Genomic DNA, 22,400 nt, shown 5'->3' with positions numbered 1-22,400 from the left:
GCAGCAAATAGAGTACATTAGATTGAGTGAAACGCAGGTAAATTGCTGCTTCACCTGGTCTCTGACCAACTGGACAACTAATGGCCAGGAATCACGCTTACTATCCAATGAAGTTTTGGCACTAAGAGTTTCTCAGCCTCACTGTCAGAGCTGGGAGTTGCTGCTGTAGGATGGGAAAATGGGAAGCTTCAAGATGAAGACAACTTCTACAGATTTTCAATAAAGGGTGAAATTAAAGAAAATCACAGCTACTAGATCATAAGCAAGAAGACTGGGACAGTCCGTGGCTGATCCCATGGCCATTTTGCATTCGTTGACATGGTGGGTGGGGGGGGGGGGGGTCATTTCCACTCCTGCTTCAGCCTCAGTGAAAGGGGTTGGGGTATGGGCAGGGATGAGAGAATCCCACTTTACAGTCACCACTGAGAAGCAGAGCTTTCCCAGTAGGAAAGCAACAAATTACGGATGCTGTCAAAGTAAAATGATAATGGAACACGCTGGATAAACTCAGTGGGTCTGGCAGTGTCTGCAGGGAGAGAAACAGTATGAATGACCCAGGTCGATGACCTGCCATCAGATTTGGGAAGTGTTGGAGATATAATCAGATTTCAGCAAGAGGTGGGTGGAGCAAGGACAAAGGGCATTTGATGTTCCGAAACAAGGCAGGGGAGATTGAATGACAAAGAGAGTTGGCCTTACAGGGCTAATGGGAATGGTGATGAGGCAAGGAAACAAAAATTGAAAGAAACAAAAAAACATAACTAGAGCAGTGTGTCTGTCTGAATTGTTGAATGCAATGGTAAGTTAAACCCCAAAACACGCTCTAACCAATGCCTAATTGGCTACTGTCACTTGCTTCTAACCACCTCCCAAATAGTTGCAAATTCCAGGGTGTCTCAAACGCAGAAACATGCTGGCAGTTTGGCATGGCATTCCATACATATAGGTTATTGCTGACAAATACTGACCAGGGAGGACTCCTCTTTTTCAAAACAGCACCGTGTGGTCTTTTCGTGTCCACCTGAGAGAGCAGAAGCAATCACACCTTATCCACAAGGCACCTCCTCAGTTCAGCATTGGAGTGTCCGTCGAGACTAGCCAGTCAAAAATGGGGTTCAAACCTAAAAACCTTCTAACCCAAGACATAATGCCCTGAGGGAGGGAATTCCAGGATTTTGACCCAGTGACAAGCCAGGATAGACAAAATTAGAAGTCGCAATGACACCAGGTTATAGTCCAACAGGTTTATTTGAAATCACTAGCTCTCAGAGCGCACCTCCTTCGTCATTGAAGCCAGGGGTTATGAGTTGATTGCATGAGAACTTGCAGATGGTGGTATTCCCATGTATCAGTAAGTTTGCAGATGACACCAAAATTGATGGTGTTATGGATAGCAAAGAAGGTTACCGTAAAGTACAGCAGGACATTGATCAGCTAGTCCGATGGGCTGAGGAGTGGCAGATGGGAGTTTGATCTAGATAAATCTGAGGTGCTACATTTTGGTAGGGCAAATCAGGGCAGGACTTATACACTTAATGCTAATGTCCTAGGAAGTGTTGCTGAACAAAGAGACCTTGGAGTGCAGGTTCCTTGAAAGTGGAACTGCAGGTAGACAGCATAGTGAAAGAAGGCATTTGGTAAGCTTGCCTTTATTGGTCAGTACATTGAGTATAGGAGTTGGGATGTCATGTTGCAGCTATACAAGATATTGATTAGATGACTTTTGGAATACTGCTTCCAATTCTGGTCGCCTTGCTATAGGAAAGATGTTGTTAAACTTGAAAGGATTCAGAACAGATTTACAAGGATGTTGCCATGGTTGGAGGGTTTGAGCTATACGGAGAGGCTGAATAGGCTAGGGCTGTTTTCCCTGGAGTGATGGGGGCTGAGGGGTGACACAATAGACATTTATAAAATCATGAGGGGCACGGACAGGGTGAATAGTTAAGGTCTTTTTCCTAGGGTGGGGGAGTCCAAAACAAGAAGGCATAGGTTTAAGATGAGAGGGGAAAGATTTAGAAGGGGCCAAAGGGACAACTTTTTCATGCAGTGGGTGGTGCATATATGGAATAAACTGCCAGATGAAGTGGTGGAGTCCGGTACAATTACAACATTTAAAATACATCAGGATAGGTAAATGATTGGGAAGGATTTAGAGGGATATGGACCAAATGCTGGCATATGGGACTGGATTACTTTAGGATACCTGGTCGACATGGACAAGTTGGACCAAAAGATCTGTTTCTGTGCTGTCCAGCCCTCTGACTCTATGTGTAATTATTTCTCACTGAACCAAAGCTAAACCTGCACTTAATAATTAAAAACATAAGCAAGTTTAACAGTATTTTCTCACCTCATGGTTGAAAACAAAAGTTCTCAAACACAGAGGGAACTGGTTAAAAATATGCAATTTATCTTAAATGGGCTTATGGTAACTGAAAGCAGCAATAATTAGTCATAAGTGCACGTGCCTGTCAAAAATAGTCTTGTTATTAATCAACACCGAATTTCAAAAACTTCCCTGTCATTCAACTGTCAGTAGACAATCTCAGAAACCGACATAAACAAGGCTGTCTTAAACACTCATGGAGTCAAGTTACTGGAAGAAATTGAAGGTGCAACAGTTTTTTGATAGCGAGAGTCAACCACCTGACTTGTCAAACAGATAAATAACGAATAATAAAATGGCTGATTCCATCTGATTTTCTGTACAAATAACAAACATGATGGATAGAATGCGAAGAGCTGAATGTGAACAAGAATAGCAGGCTTTGAGCCAATCATCTCAGTGGGCAAACCAAACAGACATTGCCGACCATCTTAATTCAGATCTCCTGTGCCGTTTGTGGCTCTTGAATCAACCACCAGAAAAACTCTCCAATTCATCCCAATAAAATTAAACAGCTAAAAGTAGCTAATGAAAATCTGGAAACTCTTTTGGTCTAAAATGCCTAAATCAAATGAAAACTTCACTGTTGAGATTGATAGATAGTGGTGAGGCAAGATTATTAAGAGTTACAGAACCAAGCTGGGAAAATGAAGTTAAGGTACAGAATAGCTACGAGGTAAATAGCCAAATAGCCATCACTCTTCGACCTATGTAAACCCTAGAGAGAGGTGTTCCCCATCTTTAGTTTTTAGTTCTACAGCCATTAATCACTACTTAAAATGCTTAGTTGTTTATCAGATTTAAAAGGAGTGGAAAACAAAATCAAAAGGACAAAGGCAGATTTATAGACAGCTGTGTGTCAGAATAAGAAAATTAATTCCTCTGTAGTATTTTGTTTGGTGGATCTTTCAGAGGAGACATTAAACCAAGGTTAGTTCTGCCCTCTTAGATGAACTGTGTCACTATATTGATGACTAAAAGAGTTATCACTTGTGCAGGCCATTCTTTATCCTTCAGTCATTATCACCAAAAAGAAACAGATTCTCTGTTCCTTATCACATTGTTGTTTGTGGAATCTTGCTGTGCGCATGCTGTGCTTCCTATATTAATGCAGTGATTACACTTTAAAAGCAATTCACGGGCTGCAAAATGTTTTGGGATGCCCTGAGACTGAGAAAGGCACTATATAAATGCAAGTCTTGTTTTCCCAGTGGTGGCTTACAATCTCCCTTTACCTATTTCTGGGAGGTATGTGCCCTTGTTTGTTTCGACCTATTCTCACACCCCCCCCCCGAAAAGCAACTAGTTTCATCAAAAGCTAAAGGCAGTTAGAAGCACATAGGCTTTCTGTGTAACATGCTGCTGGCGTGACATCATCCCCTTTCACCGACAGTCATGGTCACTGGTATTTGAAGAGATAACAGTGAATCATAGCCAAGTCTTGTCAAAAATAGGCTCGAAGGTCCTCCCCAAATAAATCATAATCTACAAATTGCAACAGACCCTTTGTTTTCAAGCTCTGACGCTGAGAAGTATGTTTTTTAAACTGGCCTTTTTAAAAGCGTAGAATACATTAGATGATGAAAAATCTTGGCCATCTCAGTTTTTGCAATTACAGAATCAGTTTGTGTCAAATTGGTACCTCACTTTTTCATCAGTAACCCAGTGTTGGAATGTGAAGACAGTTTGAAAAGGTTGCAGATTCTTACAGTATGCAAGGAACTTGTTGCTCCTTGTAGCAGGGTCCAGGGGTGGAGACCCAGTCTGAATTCACCAGGAAGATTTTTGTTCAGCAGCTGAGAAACATGCAAGTTTGGAACTCTAAAAGGTTAACCTGCTCTGTTTCGACCACAGGAACTGGAATTGGATCTGGCTACAATTCTTCAGCATTAAACCCAAGAAACTTCACCTCTATTTTCCAAACGTTTCATAAAATTAGATGAACCACATTGGATTGTGAATCAGCAGGCTCAAAAATAAGGAATCTGACATCCCATCATGTCAACACCATCAGAAATACTTTGCTTTTAAGATTCATGGAATGTTTTAGGAATAGCCAAAGCGTGCTGCAGAACATTTCAGAGTTCTTCAACGAAAGAAGGATTTGGCTGTAACACATTGATTTGATTTGAGTTGTATGCATTGGTTACATCATTTTGTTGGGATAAGATAAACACTGTTAAGCCCAATTCAATTCCTTTAACTCCCTCTGGTCTCTGGACAAACTCGTGTTAACAGTAGTTTTGCATTAACTTTAGTCTCCAGGTCTGTACTGTTGTCCAACTGAATCATTTAGTAACACGAAGAACCAATTTTATACCTTTACAAGCAATGCCAGTCAAACAACAGCTTCTGAATCAGCAGTCATTAATGCTGAGGCCACGTTCGTTAAACAGCTAGTGATTTTTTTTGTTGTTTTTGAATGAACTCCATTAGCACTTAATCATTCAAAGCCACAGGTGTCAGACCATTCATTTGGACTAATGGGTTAGCAGGAATGTTTCGATAATAAACACTCCTGGGTATACTTCCCTCATTTAACATTACATCAAGTGTCAAGGTCTATAACACAAATGAGATAAAGCAGGTACGTAGTAGTGATTGGGGGACACTGAGGGTTGGCATTTTGCAAGAATGATTATCAAAAGGAAGAAGGAAGAACTGAGGGAATTTACGCCTTAGGCATGAATCCATGTCACCAATGCCCCTGTCTCATCTTTGTAGAATTTGATTTTTAGTTCATTTATTCAGAAGATTGGTATCCTAAGACCATCAGTGTTGCTCTTTTTTTCCAAAAAACTTCATTTATAAATTCTTTAAAGAAAATACAAAACATTCAACTTGCCTGTATACTGCATGTTCCACTTATTATGAATGTAATGATCTTAATATTTACAAAATACATTCCAAAATAGGTGTACAGCCAAGGATAAAACATTTCAAATTGGATATTACAAAATGTACAATATAATTTTTTTTCTCTATTCACCATGTTCTACTATGAAGTGCCTCAATACTCTTCATCTTCACAATGTACAGTACATTTGTTGGAAGCATGCAGCACATGGAGTGTGGGATGGGAAGGATTAATTTATTCATGACACTATATCATGATGTAGTACAGTATTGATGGGCCAGCTAGTCTTTTCCTCCTTGTTGATGTTATACATTTTGTACTTCAGCAAGATGACAGCCAGGGACGTTCTACTATATGTAGGCCATTCATTATGTCTGGTCAACAGACAGGCACTGGTGGTAAAAATGAATCCCATAATTTTGTGGTTCTGGAAAAGTGCTAGCTAAAACACAAAGTTATGCAATGAGTCTTAATGTCAACATTGTGATGACGTTAGGTAAAGGGAGACTATTAAAAGTATTTTACACTGACATGTTTACATTATCAAGTACAGTTCTCTAATGCTAACAGCAGTAGGACTCACTTGAGTTTTTTTTTATTAGAAGACCACATTACTGCTTCAGGAACAAAACACAAAGCCAAATTCAGCAGTGGAAACAGTTACAGTCTGGACTATAGTCTTCGACAATCCAAGTGAAACAAATGTTAGTAAGAACACGTCTTTAGTGCTTAACAGGAGAAGAAAATTCTGAAAAAAAATAGTACAGGCAAAAGAGAGATAAAGAAAATGAGAGACAGGCAGAGAAAGAGATAAATCAGATACTAAGCTGTTTCTTATATCCTATCCAGGGCTATTAAAAAGACAATGCTATTTTAACCACATATAGTGTCCATGCACCCTTCCATCCAAGAAAACCTAATACTATGACTGTATCATCCAAATTATTAGTATTACAACAGTTGCATTTTAGTGGAGTACATTACTATGACCTTCAATCTATAATGCAATAAGGCTTCAGCCACAGCAATGCTAATAAGAACCTGCTGCCCAGCTTCATATTGAAACAGCAGCACTTAGTAAGGATTTATTCACTGACTGACATTCAAACACTGACATCCAAATACAAGGAGCACAAACAGAAAAGACTGCTGCATAAAATAACAGTACTTTTCTTTTTTTGTTTTAAAAAGTAGTTGTTATTGTAGTGTACTTTTGATAATTCCAAGTCTTGTTTGCACTACGTATTCAATAATTTGAATTAAGCAATGCAAACAGAGCATCAGAAATTTTGTGCAAAAATGCATCATTTAAACTGAACAATACTGAATTAAGAATCAATAGGAACATATGGTCCTTCCTTTCACCAATCTCAGCAGAATTTCCAAATTTTCCACTGGGAATTGACCCGGGATTATAAATGGAAAATTTGTTAAAATTCTCTACCCCACAGAGGCAGAACTTTTTGACACTGAGTATATTCTTAAAAAGTTAACTAAAATAGAGTAAAATTTAAAAAGTTAGTCTGATGGTAACTGTGTAATCATTCTCAACTGTCATAAAAACTCATTTAGTTCACTAATGCTCTTGACGGAAGGAAATCTGCTGTCCTTACCTAGTCTGACCTATGCGTGATGACAGACCTACAGTAATGTGTTGACTCTTAAATGCCCTCTCAGCAATTTGAGTTGAGTAAGAAATGTTGGCCTAGCCAGCGACACTAAGGAATGAATTTAAAAATGTCTGGAATCTTTGAATCTGCTTTGTGATATTAAAGCTTGAAGTAAATAGATGCCATTTCAAACACAAGAAAAACATTTAATTGTTAAATTAGAATACACCTAGTTGTTGTCAAAATGAGTTTTGTTTTTCTTAGGTCGACAAGTTGCACTCACCAACTGTAGCTAAAAAGAAAGTGGCAAATCTCACAGACGGTGTCAGCTAACTCAGAATTAGAATTACCATAGACCTCAATTTGTCACTGGTAGCACTTTCACCTCAAATCAGAAAGTTATGAGTTCAAGTTCACTCCAAGCTAGCACTGGGGGAGTGATGCACTGGTCTGAGGTACTGATGTGATGTTAATTCAAGGTCCCCATAAGTCTTCTCAGTGCAAAAGATCCCTCAGCATTTAGAATTGATCATTATTACATTGCTGGCTGTGGGATCTAGCTGTGTACAAGTTGGTTGCTATTTTCCTACATTACAATTGTGGTGCTCCCTTAAAGTTTAAATTGGCTGTGAAGTATTTTGGTAGACAAAGAGGAGGCTGGAAAAACACATGCTACTTGGCTTGCTGTTTTATTTCAGCCTCCTGTTTATCCACCTTGGACTCCAGCATCTGCAGTTTTTTTGTCTCTAACTAACTGAAGACTTTGGGACATCCTAAAAAGGTATTATAATCCTAAAAGTTCAATTGTTTTTGTGTCACCTTTTAAACATATGCAACAATTTTGTTTATTGTTATGTACATGAGCAAAATATATTTTAAAAAATAATAAATGTATATACAGTAACTGATAACATTGAGTAAAGCCAGTAGTCGGCCTTCCATTTTTTTGGCTGCTAGAATATGGTTCATAAATGATTCCTTTGACTTGCAACACATCAGGTTGAGAGCTCAAAAGTACTCAACCTGGATGTGAGTCAAAAAGCAGAATGCAGAAACAACTCTCTCTTAAAGCATAGTCCCTAAAAGGGTTAGATATCAAGCAGCCTACTTTCATGTTAAATGATGGGAAATTCCTCCTGGTAAGTCCCAAACCTCAGTGATACGTCAGTAAGTGAGTGATGGCAGGCAGATCCACATTTATATAATAACTTTCATAATCCTAGAACATCCCAAAATATATTCTAAGCAGAGAATTATTTTGTTAAATATTGTAATTTTGGAAGAATGGAAGCCAATTTGCACACAGCAAGGTCCCACAAACATCAATAAAATATATGGCTAGATAATTTGTTCAGTACTTCTCTTCGAGGGGTAAATATTGGTCTTGAAACATGGAGAACTCCCTGCTCGTTGTCAACTAGTAGCATGGGATTTTTTTAGGGGCATCCGACATATAATATTTTGTCTTGACCATAGTAATTGTATACATGGTGCAATAATAATAGTCAGGATACTAGAAGCATCAACATAACAGTTTATTTGTCCAGTTAGCAAATTATATATTGTTTCAAACTGATGGCCGAACAAACACACGGAGAAGCATTTTCCAATTAAATCCACAATCCCACCCCCTGCCTTAAATGACTCTATGGCATTGCAGGGATGAAAGAAAATGAGCTGAGTGTGAAACAAGGCATTTAAAAATGGGCTGGTTACTGAAAGATGCTGGATCAGGAAACAAAGACACTTTTATTGCAACCACTACATCACAGAGAAGTGAAGCAGAGAAAACAATAACAGCGTTCAGCTTTGTTTCAGTTTACAAAGAAAGCACAGTTTGTGCAAGGCTGGCTTCAAGACAGAATACCAGTTTTGTCACACACAAAAAGACACACACACAAAATCTGAATCTCTGCCAGACTCAGCTAAGTATATAAAATTAAGAGCTGCTAAATAAAACAATATTTTCATTTCCTCCCTTTAAGGAGCACCTGCTACACTGAAATCAACATTTTTTGAAAGGATCTATTAAAGACAGGCACTAATGGATTACTCTGATCCACGAAGAAAAACAGATTCACTGACAATTATAGATCTACTTTGGTCATGCTATTGTGGGGCTGGATGTGACTGGTTGTTTCCCTCTATAAAGCACAACATATTAAAATCAAATAAAAACAGGAATACTGTTGAAATAACCATCTGAATCCACAGGACTACAGATTTCACACATTGAAATCCAATTCAAAAGCAGGCACAGCACTGGAAACAGTTTGAGTATTGCATAGCTTTTAAAAAATGTCCATGTGTGTGGATAAAATTTCCCCAAATCAAATAAACATGCTCACAGTCATCACAACTTGATCATTTTACATTCTGTCATGTTTAATAAAACATCACAGTAAATAGTCATTCTCTTCGTTCATTCATTAGTAAGTTTAAACAGAATAGAATTGCTGTAGTGCCTGGAAAAAAATGTCAAGAGCAGCTTAGAAGACTTAAAGAAAAGCTCCCTCATCTTGATAGGTCTAATATAACACGCTGCCATTCAGCTGAACAGTGACCAGTTAGTGTGACTGAAGGAGAGGTGTTTACACTGAGTCGTTTTAAAACAGTTACAGATCCAACACATCAGCCTGTCAGCAGTTTAACAAAGTATGAAATACAGAGGTCACAGTAAAGTACTAGATATATGAAGAAAGACAAAAGTCGCCTTCACAAAGGGTTCAGATGGCATAATGGAAAGTTAAAAGTTAACCAAATGCTTCAAATTCCACGAGCTTCCTCGGCTAATTTTCCCCCGTATTTGCCAAGCCCATTCGCCTCATGAAGCCAGGAATCACTGTAAAGCTCATTGATAGTGGAGGCCCAAGGCAGCAACACAAATTTGTCTTAATTGTTTTTCATGCAAATTCGCAAAATTGTTACAAGCTTTCGGTAGACCAGCTTCTGTCAGCACCACACCTCCTTCATAACAAAGCCATTGATCAGATCTGGCTGGTATTTCCCACACTTCAATCAGCCTTCCTGTACTGAAAACCCATTTACATTTCAAAATAAGCAAAAGCGTCTTTAACAGACACTACCACAACAGAAATAATCTCAATAATTATCTTGCACATGGAGTGCCGGGGTTATGTGCCGAGCCTTTTGTAACTTAAGTCAGATGAATGAAAAAGGATATGCGTTACAGTTTTAAAATGTTTCAGCGCTTGAAGCTTGATATCAGCTAAATGAATTGGTCTTTGTTCGAGATTGATTTCAACGTTTGAGAGAAACAAGCAAAATTCTGTAAGTGCGGTACAAACTGATTCAGTAGTGGCTGGACTGCATTCATTATAGACCAAGTATAGAGACAAATTACTCACAATCCTCAAATTCAGAGGCATTACTTGAGGCGTGATTGGGTCGTCTGGTTTTCCAGTTTTAAGTTAACAATGTTGAGCCTATATGAACGATCGGAAGAGGTCTACGGCGACTCCAATTAAATACACTTTGCATTGCATTCAATATTTATCGGCATGACGTTTCTAAGGAGCTGTGTTTTCTAATTAAAGGCGGTGGAACAACAGCAACTACCCAATCCCCTTTCGGATTGTTTATTTCCACACAATGCACTCTCGCAGTCTGCAACAGCCTGCGGGGACAAGACCGAAGTAGGTCAGCACAGGCTGTAATTTGCACGAAAAGATCCCATTAGGCAGCCTTCTGGGGGGAAAGCAGAAATGCAGAGAACTTACAGTGTAAGTGACACATAACAAACAGCCATAAGTTGTCTTCAACACATTCCCCTCCGCACCACCCCCCCCCCCTCCTCCTAATACATAGAGAGCCAATCCTCCAATTTCAATGTGTATCAGCATCTTCTGTCCTTTCCCTTTTTAGTGACAATCAGATTTAAGCTGCCATTAGCAAGGTAGCTAACTACCAGCCGTGGCTTTGTTTGGTTACATTTTACATGCACTCTATTTGAATACAGAGCACCACATTTAGTGTAAGCTTGCCTACCCGCTCATTACTGTTGGGTCGAATTGCTAGGATTCTTCGTGGCCCAGTTGAAACCTTGATAGATTTATGGCAGATGTGATACTTGTTAGCCTAACAGAAGGGCACGGATAGCACAAATCCTTCAGGACTTGGAGTTCCTTTATCAGGTGGAAAGGCCACACAGCTGTTCATTGCAACTCGTAGCAGTATTTCTCCAGCACTTGCCTTGATGCCTTCCTTATCCCACCCCTTACTCCACGCACTTTAATGGGGGGGGGGGGGGGGGGGGGAGGGACTCTCCCCCACCACCTCGCAGAATGCGCGGATACAGTGAAGGTGCCCTGATATGCTGGAGGCTGATAAAAACCTGTCTCAGAGTGGAGGGATGCCGGGGTTGGGGGGCGCGTTATTGTTGAGGGTCGCTTACAGCTCCGCCTCGCCACATGGCAAGCAATTTATTATCCACTGTACCCTTCTGTAGGGAAAGAGATGTGATGTCTTTGTTCCATGTAATGTGTATAACAGAACTCGAAAATGGGTGGCGGGGGCGGAATCTGGCAATGAGGCCTGAAGGGCAAGACTTGTAGATTCTTTCAGCACCAACAGATCGGGATTGGGAAGCGCGGTTTTATTTTCACAACAGTTTAACTGGGAATTGCAAATCAGTCAGTTCCACATAACCAGGGTTTACATGAGCTCGCTTGTAACCTGCTTGCAAATTGCTTCAAATAAATTGACCTTTAAAAGATTTAGCAGATTATCTGCATCCTTGACATTTGATCTCTTTGTACTCGTTTCTAAATTGGAAGGAGGGTTTGCAGAATGTAATTCTAAACTCATGCCTTTGAGGATCCATTCACTTTTTTGTTTAAAAAAAGATCAAGGTCTTTTTTTTAAAAAAAAAGAACCAATGCTGATATAATGAACACACGCAGAGGGGCTCTCAAACTCTAGTTCAGTTCTTTAAACAGTACATTTAAATGCTTTGACATTTTTCAGTTTAGTAATGAGCCCTAGTTTCGATTTGTACTTTGAAATCCCAGTAATGTAACAAAGGAGGAAGGACTCTTCCATCAAAAGAAGGCAATATGTTTCTGACAACTTTCAAATATGTTTTCTCCCCCTCTGTGCCAGACTGGGCCACATGTGACACAGTAAAATGGTAGGAAACTCGAGAGATACTACAGGGACAGATCAGGCCGCGGTAATGGGCTTTTTGCATCTGAGGAAACAAACAATGTGGAATGGCAATTCGAATTTATTGGAACCTTATGCTCCTCTCGTTGCTGCAGTCCTGTTGGTAAAAAAAAAAGACATGGAACAAGTGACTATTAGGCTGCTGTATACACTCCCAAATTGTTAGGTTAGAGTTCGCTCTCCAATGATTTTTTTTTGTCACAAATATAGAAATACCAATAAATTAAAAACTTCTGTTGGACAGATTTTCATTAAAGCAATGTTCCTCTCTAAGTGAAATCAGACGGTCATGTATAAACCACAAATCAACTGGAACAGGTGAATTTTCAATTTAGACATCTACGCTTTTCCAGTTTTTTTTTAAATTTGTGATCTTGGAAGGGGAGGGGGGGAACGAAGCCGGTCAGATAAAATACAGCAGGCCAACCAATCGCACCATGCAATCTGGGAAATTCGAGAACTCTCACCAAAACAGTCCCAGCCCTTTTCCTTTTCAATGGATGTTGTTCCCTGTCTGATTTGGGTCGTCAGTCAAAGAAAAAAACCTTCAGCGACAAGATTCAACAATACACTGCCCCAAGTGACAAGTTCATCGGGGGAACTTAATTTCTGACCATTGATTGCTATTCTTCATGCAAACGGGGTGGGGGTTGGTGGGGGAGGGAGGAGTCTGGTGCAGATGAAGCACTGTTGCAGGTATACTTGAGAATAGACTTGGCACAACTGCTACATTTTTCCCGTACATATCACATGCCATTGAACTGCAGGCAGAACCCAGGTCAACTCACACCTTTTTACAGCTATTGTGTCCAATCAAAATAGAAATAGGAGGCCCCAAAAGGCAATAATCTTATGCTGATTAAATCCTGATTCTTCCGATATCGTTTATATCAACATAGCTAGCTAAACAGTGGAACTGCAAAGGATTTTTTTCTTCCAAACTGCTTCAACTAAACAAATCTAATTGAAGAAATGGGATGGGTGAAGAATTATACGAAGTCTGGAAAGAAATAAAAAGCAAAATTGTTCTGAATAAGGAGGTTCCTCCTCATGTTTGACCTGGATTTGTGTCAGGGGCTGATAGACCTGCTGTTTCTTCCCAATATTTTCACAAATTAGAAGCATGGAGATTCTGAGGTCTGCACACCGTTTTATGTCTGTTATCCAGGGCAAAGACAATCCGTTCTTAACCTTTGGCACACGGTGTACCTTTCCAATGTGACATCTTCTGTTAATCAGCAGAACTTCCAAGAGTCATTCTCAACTAATTATCTTCAAGGAAACCTACTGCTCTGAACACACAGTGTGCTTGAGCCTGTAATTCAATTAGCAGGCTGTTAATAGGGAGATGGCACCAGTAATACGTTCAAGGTAAGTATAGTAAGTGTTTGACCTAGAAATATGCCTGATAGGGAACGCGTGTACAAATTATTTAAAAACGGAAAAAACATCAGAATCAGTCTTGTTCCTTCAATTTAAAAAAATCTTCAAAAAGCTTGGGGGCACAGTTCGGTACATTGTTTCAAAAACTGAAAAATTACACTAATAATCTCATCACTTCTAATACTTAAATACAAACAAATCGGCATTAGCAATGCTATTCAAATAACGAGAGGATAAAGGGTGGGAACTTCACTCTGATTTGCTTTCAAAAATACCAGGTGCTTTTTTGAAAACAATATGTAGGCGCGTTGTTGAGAGGCTTTTTGAGCCTTTTCCAATGAGCTTGCATGTTTTCCTGTACATTCTATTACTAATGTAACCCAGGTACTTACACATAAAGAAGAAAGTGAGGACTGCAGATGCTGGAGATCAGAACTGAAAATGTGTTGCTGGTAAAGCGCAGCAGGTCAGGCAGCATCCAAGGAGCAGGAGAACCGGGCTCATGCCCGAAACGTCGATTCTCCTGCTCCTTGGATGTTGCCTGACCTGCTGTGCATTTCCAGCACCACTCTCATATTGACTCTAATCTCCAGCATCTGTAGTGCTCACTTTCGCCTAAACATAAAGTTGCCCTAGTCTCAACTGTCCATGGGAGTACTCTCTCATTTGAATGGTGGTTTATGTTGCAGATCACCATACCTCAGATGAGGGGAGATGTTGAGAAGGAGACTGCTCCTCATTCAGTGGGAATCAGACCCACACAATTGACTTCACTGTGTCACAAAGCAGCCATCCACCCAACTCAGCTAAGTGACCCCCACTCAAGGTACTGTTGTCTTAAAGAAAATACAAATGATCTTGTTGATGTATTGTCTGAAACAAATAGCAGTGGAGGCTGTTCGATTGTGACAATGTTTACAACAAAGCAATTTGCATGCAAAGATCAGCCCAGTACACCCTGCAGATTGACATATGATAGCCAGAATCAAAATTAAAATGAAGAATTTCAAAAGTTTTTCCCAAAGTGAATTCACTTTTTTGCAATGCAACATGCATGCTAACCTGACCTTTAATAACACCGAGTGGTAAAAGGAAGTGATTCAAAAGGTGTCAGGGCAGAATGTTTGCAAATCCATTTTTCGGGATTGGGAACCTGAAATAATCCTCAAAACCCACATCAATTTGTCTTATCATTAAGTGGCTGGTTCAGAGCTGGTGTTCGAAGTCAGAAGCATCAAACAGGAGCTCTGTGCCTGGCAAAATGCAGTAGGCTGTGACTCTGCTCCATGGGGAAAAAAAAATCCTGCACTTCAACGGTGCTACCAAGGTTACCTTTGAGTGACAGAGGGATTGGTTTATTGTGGTGATCCATAGTAACCAGTCCCTGTTCATCGATCATTTCTCTTCCTAGCCAGTGACATGTGGCTTTGTCTTATGCGTGCCCTCTGTATTGCATTTCCCAAAACACCTAGTCTTTCTGCTCAGATCAAGCTGTCTTCCAATTATACCCAGCAAAGATGATTATTCATTTAAAATTAGTGAATTACCAGTTAAGTTAAATGACACTAGTTAAACAAGACAAATGGGTGACTTATTATGTCTGTTTCTGATACATTTCAGTCCACTCTGTTACATTCCAAAAAAAGCGACCAAGTCTGATTACCATTTGTTGGTGTAAACTGAAGGGAGATGTACTGAGGCACTGGGATCTGGCTCCAAACGTACACCTGACAAGACAATGTAGACTGAAATGACATTTGCTGTCCTCTTATTCAACAACTAACTGCAAGGATACAGGGCTGATCCAGGCAGGCAGGCTGAGCTCGATAGACCTCTGCTGAAATATATGAATATCAGTGCCTAAGGGGTTCAATAGGATTGCAAGAAGGAATGACACAAGAACAGGCCATTCAGCCGCCCTCGCCAGTGTTTCTGGTCAACATCAACCCACTCGCATCTTTATTCATTTCACCCCATCCGTATACCTTTTCAATCCTTTCCTCTTCATGTAGCTACCTAGTTTCCTGTTAAAAACCTCAAAGCCACTTCTGTCAACTACCCCATGTGGTAATGAGTTCCTCATTCTCACCATTCTCCAGGGAATGGCATTTCCTCTGAATTTCCTTTTGGATTGATTAATGACTGATATTTATGGCCTCGGATTTTTGTCCCCACAAAGTTCACGCAGGTTGTAGGTCCAATCGCAAAACAGTCTGCAAAAGTTTAACCTGTATTTTGGTTTTGTTTTCATGATAAAGGGATGATGGGCCACTTGAAATGAATGTGGCCATATCAATCAGTGCAAACCAAACTAAACTGCCTCACTGCCTCATTCTACTCCCTTATCACCATAACATTGAAAATGTCCCCACAAATCCAAACTGAAACTGTTTTATTCTATCCACTGCTGGGTTGAAGTGATTTCCTGACACATTGTATTTGCAACCATTTTCAGAATGTTTCTGCGTGTCAGTTTGAAAGTTCATGAGCTCAACATACTGATGGGACACCTTGGAATGAAAACATTCATGAATTAGTTTACAGAAAATGTAATGGCTTTTGCAGGTCAATAAACAACTGCATGACACTACCAGCACCACTGTATTCCCTTATCTGTCTAGACACCTGTAAAATGCCTTGGACTTTACGACCAACATCCCTTTTTACATTGCAGGTCTAATTTTATTCACACTAACTAAATTTAATCCCAGCCACTTTTCAAGTAGCAACTGGCTCCCAAAGCAGGACATTAGAGAGATGGCATCACATTACTGCCTGGCTTGTACAGGGGTACAAGGAGGAAATGTTCTGTACCCAGTTAGGGGCACTTAGAATGCAAAAGAAACATAAACAACCATGACTCACATGTGTACCATTTCAGACCCAGCAACTCGTAAGATTCCGACTGAAGTCTCATTCCAAACTGCCAGGCTATTAAGGACAGCAGCAAGTGACTATGAGGTCACTGATGCCTGGGATGGAATAGATTCTTTGCGTGGCTTGTCATCACATGCTACCCATGCTGGAGTCCAGTTTTCTGCAGTTATGCAGCTATTTGCTCGAATCCAAAGTTTTTTTTAAAAAAGAAAGCTCTTTGGTTACAATTTAATGTTCATTTTTTTAAAAAAATCACTTCATATAGAGTTTCTCATACCCTCTTCTCTCAAAACACTTTACAACTAATTAAGTACTTCTGAAATGTAGATATGTGTTGTAATGTAGGAAACTGCACACAGCAAAAAAAAATCCCACAATCAATAATGTATTAATGAGTAGATAATACTTTAGTGATGTGGTTTAAAGGTATCAAGAACTCGCAAGCCCTTTACTGAATGAATGCCATACCAACTTTTACACATATTCAAAGGAGAGAGGGAGCCTCAAGTTTAATGTCTCATGGAAACAACTGTCCCTCAGACAGTGCAACACAACAATGTCAGCCTGGACTACCTGTTCATATCTGTAACTTCCTGAGGAAGGGCTAATGCCCAAAACATTGATTCTTCTGCTCCTCGGATGACACCTGACCTGCTGTGTTTTTCCAAGACCACAATCTCAAACATGACAGTGTCAGTCTGCACTATCTAAACAAGTAGATATGAACAGGTAGTCCAGACTCCTACTCCTTGGATGCTTTTCCACCACCACTCTAATCTAGACTCTGGTGTCCAGCATCTGCAGTCCTTGTTTGTACCCAATCCTGACACTGTCATGTGGCACTGTCTAGGGGACACATATGAACAGGTAGTCCAGACTGACACTGTCATGTTGCAATGCCTGAGGTACAGAAATATGAACAGATAGTCCAGACTGATACTGTCATGTTGCACTGTCTAAGGGACACATATGAACAGGTAGTCCAGACTGACACTGTCATGTTGCAATGCCTGAGGTACAGAGATATGAACAGATAGTCCAGGTACTCAATTATTGTCAGACTTCTGATGATTAGTGGGTTGGAGAAGTTCCCACGCGACCAATTCCAGAGAATGCCAGTGTACCTCTGGATAAATGAGTAGCGCGGCGTTTTCCTGCCACTGTTCTGACAATGAACTTATTTGTTGCGAGTGTGTGATGTACATTTATTTGGCGCCTTTTAATGTTGCAAGATGCTTCACAGGAACATTATCACTAAAATCTAGAATCTTGCCATAGGCAAGGCTTTTCAGAGGCAAATTACCACTCAATAAGAGCAAAGCAAAAAAAAAAGCAGTAATACTGGATAGATTAGGTAAAGATGCTACCTGAACTGCTGTGCTCTTCCAGCACCACTAATCCAAAATACTGGATAGATTGTTATTCGTGTAGAGAAAACAAACATTGCTCCATGATACATTTGAAGACAATACAGGCGAATGAGTCTGCAGCACCCAAGGCAGAAGAAGTGAAAGCGACGCATCATGGTTGGCCCAAACATGGGAATATATCTTAAACCGCACACATTCTAGATCCTGTTTGAAACACCATAATAATCCCTTTATGGCAGTTCACAAATGACTGCCCTTTGACCGGGCGTCGTTATGCAATTAAGTACTGACCCTTGAAAGGGGTTGGGATCGGTTTAAAGCCACGGTTGAGATTTCGTCACTAAAAATACCGAGTGAGCGATCATATCTGCGCGGAGAGCGAGGATCTGCTGTGCTGTAAATGGGGCAACTCGAGATGTGACACAAACAAGAGGAAACATTGACACTGCCAGACACTGACTCGAATACACTGGAGACATACTTCCGCCTAAAGCCTTTGGAAGATCAGTGACGTTTCCAACCCACACAACCCTGCCATGCACGTCAGCAGGAAAACATTACTTTTTTAAAAAAAATAAGTAAAAGTCATGCTTCCTAAATTGGAGTTGCATTCAGTCAGTGCATCGTTACTTCCCACGCACAAGACCAGAGCCCAGGCCCCCTCTACCCCCTGAGTCCAGCCAATATTCGTCCGAGCCCGGCTGCCATCCTTCAATGGAACCTCACATGTTCCCTGTGATGGCAGGAAACAGCTGCCCAGCTAGGTTCAAGGCCATGCCAGCCTCCTCTCCACTTCGGGGCCCATATGCTGCAGTGAGCGGTTCCAATGCCTAATGTAAAGCTAGAGCAATACAGGATATGGAAGTCCCCAGAGAGAGAGAGAGACCGAAAGCTTCCTCCCTTTAAAATATGAAATCAGAATGTAACTCCCTTCCACCCCTCTGTAACCTGCCTTTTCGATAGGCCTACATCTCTCAGCACTTCAGACTCAGACACTGAAGCCTGCTCACTTTAAAGACACAATAGCTGGTGTGCCCTCAGCAATAACTGGGCGGTAATATGAAATATCAGCAAATTCAGATTGCATTATGTACTTGTCAGTACATTTCACAGGCCCTCTTTACATCCCGGGGGCGTTCTTTACAATATGTATAGGCACAAAAAAATCATCTTGCAAATGATTGCAATCTCTTTTTGAAACAGAGAACAAAATTGGAATTAGCTCCCAAATAAAGATCAAAGAGAAGACCTCACACTCTCGGTTCCTAGGGCTGTGATTCAAAACATGTAGGGAGCCAAGAAGATATTTTTTTAAAAAGGAGAGGGAGGAGGGGAGAGGGAGAATGTTTTGAAACACTGCCTCAGGTTTTCTGTGATTGTTATTTCTGGGGCCACCTCTTTCAGCTCTGAGCTCCCATTCTGCTCGGTTTCCTGGGAGCCAGAGTAAATGTGACGTACATTCAAGGGCACTCTGCACGGAAACAGCGCAACTCTTCCCCCCCCCCCCCCCCCGCCGTCACCTCGCTGAATGAATAAGTGTTCACTTCTCCAACTTTAATCTGGGTGACTCAATATTCCGCGGCTCCGAGAGTGCAGGCCATTTGCAAACTTCATTATCATAAACCCAGCCCCACACAGATACCAGAGGCCCGCCACCAGCCGCACACTAAACGCTGCTTCCCCTTCGCTGTAATAAGGGGGGCGATTTTTTTCTCTCTCTCTCTCTCTGCGTGTGTCTCCTCCTGTTCCCGATCCACAAGTTTCGGAAGATTTAAACACAGCCCGGCTCCCTCCCCACCCCCCACCCCCCTCTCAGTCCAGCCCTCTTTAGCTACACAAGAGGAGGAAAAAAAATCTGTGCTGAAATGTTACAACCGAGAACCAATAGACGACACGAGTTAACAACAAGCACTGGCCCGTTTCTATTTGAAAAAAAAACACACATCTGCAACAATGATTCTCTTGTGTGAAAATGAGAAATCAAACCGAAGTTAATCCAGTATTCTTGGGTCAGAATGATCTTCCCACACCACGTCCTTATTCAACTTCACAACGGAAGATCAACTGACCATATCGAACACACACACAATTTGCTTTCTTAAGAAAAAAAACACCAATTGCATACGATCCTAATACACAACAATAAGAGCTAGACGCCGCTGCAGTTTGACAACAAAACGCACCCCTTCTCGAGAGTGTGTGAGCGCGCCAGGAAATTTAGAACGAACTAGAAGGCATTCCTTTAAAAAAGGCATTTAAATGTTCTTCGTGATCGTTTCTCCCCAGGTAACCTGTCCGCCGCAGACACTGATGACACCCCACTGATAACGAGAGACAAAGAGGGGCTTGTTGCTGGCTCCTTCAAAATTAACCACATTTTCAAAAAAAAGGGGAAAAAAATCTCTGGCCAATACACATCCCCAAACTAGAGAGAGAGAGAGTGATTGAGAGGGTGAGTGACTGAGCGAGGGCGACACAAAAGCAATGTTTATAGAACAAGAGTTTATTGCTAGTTTCAAAAATAATAAAATCCTCTTTAATCCCTGCGCAGCCATTCCTAATCCTGGATAAACCAGCCTGCAGTTTCTTCTCCCCCGCCTGTTCTTGAATCGGAAGCTGCTAACAGATTATTAATTACACAGATAAACTACAAGGTGCCAGACGCCGAGATGGATCACAATAGACAAAAACAGGAAATATATTTATACAGACACACACACATCTTTCGCAACATTTAGTGATTGTCACTGGAGAGAGTGCCCCCCGGGGGAGCTGATGCTGGACGAACCTATTGAGATTTCACTGCTTTTTTAAAAAAAAATCATACGAACGACAAACTCCCTCAGTCTGGATTAATTCTGGTTATCCACGACGCGATGCTGCTTTCTAAAGGGATTTTGTTTAGCCCTTTCGGCTCTTACTATTCTTCGGAGATTTCTAACTACACAGGATCAGTCTCTCTCTCTCTCTCTCTCTCTCCCACTCTCTCTTTTTCTCTCTCATCCGATTCTCTTTCTTTCAATCTTCAAATTGACCTGAGCAGCAGACAAGCCGGTGCGGAAGATTTAAAAAAAAATAAAAGGCAAGTTGGGGGATTGTACTCACCGAGATGTGCTGCTCCATACGAGGTGCTTCAACCCGCTGAGAGACCAGCAGCATCTTGCAATGTTCGCTCAGGCTTAAAATCCACTTTGGAGTAGAGTAACGGACTATTGCTACTGTTACTACCCTTCTCAAGTCTCCGACAAGTTCATTCCACGGCTTGCTACGCTGAGCGAGCAGCTGCTGGTAATTCTGTGTGTGTCTGCGTTGTGTGTCTCACTCACTCACTCACTCTCTCTCTCTCTCCCCCTGAATCGTGCCGACTACATTAACATCAGCCTACAGCTTCCTGAGCAGCAGGCGGAGCTGAACCACTCAGCTCGGTCTCCATAGGGCAGCTCCGGCATCGCGTCAAGCAGGGGAGGCCGGTACCACGGTGATCGCAATGGGGAGGGGAGAGGGACGGGGAATGGATGGGTGTGCGCCAGTGAGTTGCACAAGACAGTCTCCTTGAAAAGCACTCTGGGCACAGTAGTCCTGCGAAGCAGCGTAGGAGAGAGGCGGGAATGAATCATCCAGCCGTACAAGCATGGAAACAGACCCTTCGGTCCAACTCGTCCAGATATCCTATCTCGTCCCATTTGCCAGCGTTTGGCCTTTAGCCCTCTAAACTCTTCCTATTCATTATACCCATCCAAATGCTTTTTTAATGTTGTAATTGTACCACTTTCTCTGGCAGCTCATTCCATACACGCACCACCCTCTGAGTGAAAAAGTTGTCCCTTTTCCCCTCTCACCCTAAACCTATGTCCTCGAGTTGTGGACTTGCCTTCCCTGGCCTTTCATCCCATCCATTCCCCTCATGATCAAAAGTGAGGAGGAAAATCCCAAAGGGCTAGATACAGGTGTGGGGGGGCTGGATGAGGCGAGAAATAGGAATGGAAGTAAGGCCATTTGGCCCATCGAGTCCACTCCGCCATTCAATCATGGCTGATGGGCATTTCAACTTCACTTACCCGCACTGTCCCCTTATCCCTTAATTCCTTGTGTGGATGCAGCAGAAAAGGAAGACCTTCATTTGCATAGCACCTGATAAACTGCAGCCAATGAGTTACAATTGCTGTTGGAAGCAGGAAAGCCAGCAGGTAGTTTGTGCATAGCAAGATCCCACAGACAGCAGCAGGACAAATGCTAGGTCATCTGTTTTGACCAAAATATAATCACCGATTTGTTACAGAACAGAAAGAGGCCAGTCAGTCTATCATAGCTGTGCTGGCTCTAAGGGAGCAATTCACGTCGAGCCACTCCGCACCTTTCTTCTGTATATTTTTTCTCATTTTCAATTCCCTCATTGACCCTACTTATAATCATATAGGCAGTGCTTTCCAGACCTAAACTACTCGTTGTGTATTTCAAAGTAAAATAAAAACAGAAAGTAATGGAGAAACTCAGCAGGTCTGGTAGCATCTGGGGATAGAAGCAATTAACGGATTTAACTCTTCAAAATTGTATCAAAATGTCATTGTTAAGGGTGTTGGTTCATCCTAGCCCCTGTGGTATCCACTGGTCTTTAGAGGCTTCTATTATGTCTGTAATTTCCTCATGCCCAACTTCAAAGCACACCCAAGACTGTTTGCCTGTTTCTGTGTTGTTCATACCGTGCAATTCCCCCTTCCGTTCCAAACTCT

The 22,400-nt window shown here is 41.4% G+C and overlaps 1 protein-coding gene and 1 long non-coding RNA gene across 4 annotated transcripts in view; one reads left to right on the top strand and one right to left on the bottom strand.

Moving 5' to 3' along the window:
• LOC140496057 (uncharacterized) overlaps positions 1-16,009 on the top strand; it is a 45,250-nt gene extending 29,241 nt beyond the window's left edge. The window contains exons 3-4 of the long non-coding RNA XR_011964149.1: positions 14,113-14,249; positions 15,879-16,009. This is a non-coding gene — a long non-coding RNA (uncharacterized lncRNA). The remainder of the gene's footprint in view (positions 1-14,112; positions 14,250-15,878) is intronic.
• The window catches only part of LOC140496056 (mastermind-like protein 2), a 126,950-nt gene extending 105,791 nt beyond the window's left edge, over positions 1-21,159 (bottom strand). The window contains exon 1 of one of the 3 annotated variants that reach the window (XM_072595535.1): positions 20,776-21,159. In XM_072595535.1, coding sequence (XP_072451636.1) covers positions 20,776-20,829 — 54 coding nt within the window. In that variant the 5' untranslated portion in view covers positions 20,830-21,159. Of the gene's footprint in view, positions 1-10,224; positions 10,322-10,864; positions 11,031-20,775 lie in introns of those variants that run through there. The other 2 variants (XM_072595537.1, XM_072595536.1) reach the window with 2 other exon arrangements.
• Between the last annotated feature and the right edge of the window lie 1,241 nt (positions 21,160-22,400).

This window comes from Chiloscyllium punctatum, chromosome 25 (assembly GCF_047496795.1).
Source record: "Chiloscyllium punctatum isolate Juve2018m chromosome 25, sChiPun1.3, whole genome shotgun sequence".
NCBI lineage: Eukaryota > Metazoa > Chordata > Chondrichthyes > Orectolobiformes > Hemiscylliidae > Chiloscyllium > Chiloscyllium punctatum.
This window is presented reverse-complemented; position numbering and strand designations above follow the sequence as displayed.